Source organism: Condylura cristata, unplaced genomic scaffold (assembly GCF_000260355.1).
Source record: "Condylura cristata isolate star-nosed mole 26May11 unplaced genomic scaffold, ConCri1.0 scaffold00011, whole genome shotgun sequence".
Lineage (NCBI taxonomy): Eukaryota > Metazoa > Chordata > Mammalia > Eulipotyphla > Talpidae > Condylura > Condylura cristata.
Window position 1 is genome coordinate 38,608,450 of NW_004567112.1, and position 3,461 is coordinate 38,611,910.

Genomic DNA, 3,461 nt, shown 5'->3' on the forward strand with positions numbered 1-3,461 from the left:
CTGTGTGTCCTAGGCCAACTCACCTCTCCTCTGTGGGTCCAGCTGTACACTGTGGGGGGAGGCCCAGGTTTATAGGGGTGGTTCCAGCTCTGACATTCAGGGACTCAAAAGAGATCACATTCCCTTTGGATTCCACAGGTCCCAACAACCTACAGCTGTGGGGAGGAGTGGGGTGCCCTCCAGACTTCAGCCCGCAGCTCCTGAAGCCCAGTGCCTCCTGTCTCTGCAGTGCTATGGCCACCTGTGTGCTTCTCCAGGGGATCCTCCTCCTCCTGCTGCCTATGCCCACCACTGCCCCCTGCTACACTGCCACACGCTCTGAGTGCCTAAAATACAAGACTTTTGTGCCAGGCTCAGAGCTGGCAGGGGAGGGAATGGATGTGACCAGTCTCAAGCGCTCAGGGTCCTACCCAGTGTACACAACTAAATACCAGCAGAGAGATGGCACCTGCACTCTCTGCACGAACTCCCTTCAGGACGAGAAACCCCAGCGCCTGCCTGTGGCCCTCACACACTGGCGTGCCCAGTCCTCGGTCTGCCAGCGCCAGGTATTCAAAGACCAGGTCACCTCTGTCGAGAGTGTGGCCCAAGATGCCGCTAAAAAGATCAACAATAACTGGAAGGTAGGCCTGGATGTGACTCCCAAGCCCTTTATCAACGCACGCATGACCATAGCTGGCTCGCATTCTGAGGAAGCTAACTTTGCAGCTGGGAAAACCTTCCATGACCAGTACAGCTTTACCAAGGATGAGGTGGCATGTCGATTCTACAGGTGAGCTCGGGAGTGGGGATGAGAGGGCCTGAATAAAAGGGGTTAAATTTAGGATGGTGTAAAAGTCCAGGTATAGCCAGATGGGAACACAGAGACTGCCCCCACCAGGAGCTCAGTGCAATCCGGGTGCTCACACAGCAGGTGGGGCAGTGCCCCAAGGCATCCCCCCACTGTAGACCTGACCAGGCGCCCTGGGGGCAAGCAGGGAGAGGGGAGCTAGCAGGTCGTGCCTGAGAACACGATGTTAGGGAGGTCTCCCAATAACCCCCTCTTTTATGAGCATCATGAGTGCTGTGGGGTCCTTCCTGGGTAGGGCTGGAAAGACCTGGGTGGGTCCCTCCCAACACTTACCTTTCACCCACATTTCTATCTGGCTTGTCAGGCCCTATGCTGGGCATTAAGGCTACAATGCTGAGCAATTGCAATCACCCCCAGCCCTCAAGGACCCAGATTCCAAGCCAAGAATGTGTAGACTCCAGAGTCAACTACTCTGGTTTCCTGTATGAGCACACCACCTTTAGCCCTGAGACAGGACAGCTACGTGACCAGAGTTGTCAGGAGTCTATACATGCAGGGTTGAGCAGACAGACAGATGAGGGCTGCAGTGGCAGGACTCACTTCCAAAACTAGCAGGTACCATCAGTATAGTCCCGTCAGTCTTTATAATTAGAAAATAAATAGCAGAGAAAAAAAAAACTATTTTGAAAAGGAAAGTGCAAACTTCTATACCAAGTCCTTACTACTGAAGGAAAACAGGCAGCAAGGGTCTCTCTGCCGGCTCAATGATTCGGTAGTTTGGGCTTTCAAGCCACGCCACCTGGGCTCAAGTCCACGTTCTGCCACTTAACTTTGGCCTTAGGCCACGTTGAGGGAGTCACTGAATGGGGAAAATACTGTCCACTACTGGACCTGATGTTTTTCTCTCCCCTCAGTTTTAAACTAGTACACAATCCCCCACTCCATCCTCAATTCAAAAAGGCCCTCAGGGCCCTCCTCCCTGAATTCAACAAGTCCACGGAGAGTGAATACTTCAGGCTCATCGCCAACTACGGCACCCACTTTATCCAGTCCATGACCCTGGGTGGCCGGATCTCAGCCCTCACGGCCCTGCGCACCTGTGAATTGGCCTTGCAGGGAGTCACAGCCCGAGAGGTGGAGGACTGCCTGAATCTGGAGGCCGCGGTCAATATAGGCAGCAAGGCCACAGTTTCATCAGAAGCCAAGGCCTGTGAGGAGAAGAAGAAGAAGCACAATATACAATACTCCTTCCACCAGACCTATGAGGAACGTTACGTTAACGTAGTGGGTGGCCACCACAGCTCCTCACATGACCTGCTGTTTGGGAAACGCACCGGGCCCGAGGAATTCTCACGGTGGGTAGACTCCCTGAAGGCCACCCCAGACCTCGTGGATTATGCCCTGGAGCCCCTGCACGTGCTGCTGAGGAGACATGACCCGCACCGGGAGGCACTGAGGCAGGCCGTGAGCAAGTATGTGCTGGACAAGGCACGCTGGAGCAAGTGCAGTCGGCCTTGCCCTATGGGGCATCACAGCGGCCAAGACCCGTGCCTGTGTGTGTGCCACAACACGGCACTCACCAACCAAGGCTGCTGTCCCCGCCACAAGGGCATGGCCAACCTGAAGGTTAAGGACTTACAGGCGACAGGCCTGTGGGGAGACTGGATCACCGCCACGGACGCCTATGTGAAAGCCTTCTTTGGAAACAGGGAGCAGAGGACAGCCACGGTGTGGAACAACAACAACCCCAAATGGGGGGAAACGCTGGAGTTTAAGGATGAGATCCTGCTCACGGCGGGGCCCCTGAGGGTGCAGGTCTGGGACGCAGACAGCGGCTGGGATGATGACCTCCTCGGCACCTGTGACACGAAACCGAAGTCTGGTCTACACGAGGTGAAATGCAACCTAAACCATGGTCAACTGAAATTCTTCTACGAAGTCAAGTGCTTGAACCACCTGACGGGGGACAGCTGCCAGGACTATGTCTCCCAGGGACGTCTGGGGGAGCCTCCAGGAAACAGGAGTGGGCCAGTGTGGTGAGAACAGCGGGCTTTTTTTTCTACTTAAGTGCCAGAATCAATGGCAGGGGACAGGAGGAGGAACTGCACGGACTATGGTGATGGCACAAGGTGAACTGGTGGTGGGAAGCCCACAGGGATTACAACTGAGATGGAAAAAGCCACAAGTGATGTAAAAATAAACTATTATATTATTTTTGAATGAAGTATAAAACGAACTTGATAGACCAATATATATATATAAAATCTAATTCATTTAAATTTTAACATAATAGAAAAAATACCCAGAAATCTCATTTTGACTTTAATTACTGGCAATTCATTTCACTCTTTAAAACCAACCCAATGTGGGCTACTCTGGTACAAAACAGAGAACATGGAGATGGGCTGTACCTCCTGGCCCTGAACCCCCAAGCGGGGCAAGAGGGACTGGGGTGCTCGATAAGCCTCATTGCCATCACTGTTCTCATACATTTCCTTTCCCAGCCCCACACACAAAAGAAAGGAACAAGAGAAATCAAAACTTCATACCAGCTGCTGTACTAATTGAAAATAAACATGGGTTATTGCTGCTTTATTTACAATTGGAAAAACGTAGAAGCAGCCCAAATGCCCAAAGTAGATGACTGGATAAAAAAGTTGTGGTACATATA

The 3,461-nt window shown here is 52.4% G+C and overlaps 1 protein-coding gene across 1 annotated transcript; it reads left to right on the forward strand.

The window, feature by feature from the left end:
- Positions 1 to 233: 233 nt before the first annotated feature.
- PRF1 (perforin 1 (pore forming protein)) lies at positions 234 to 2,830 on the forward strand. Its single transcript, XM_004680804.1, has 2 exons — positions 234 to 772; positions 1,705 to 2,830. The coding sequence occupies exons 1-2, from the start codon at positions 234 to 236 to the stop codon at positions 2,828 to 2,830; spliced, it is 1,665 nt and encodes a 554-aa protein (XP_004680861.1).
- Positions 2,831 to 3,461: the final 631 nt, after the last annotated feature.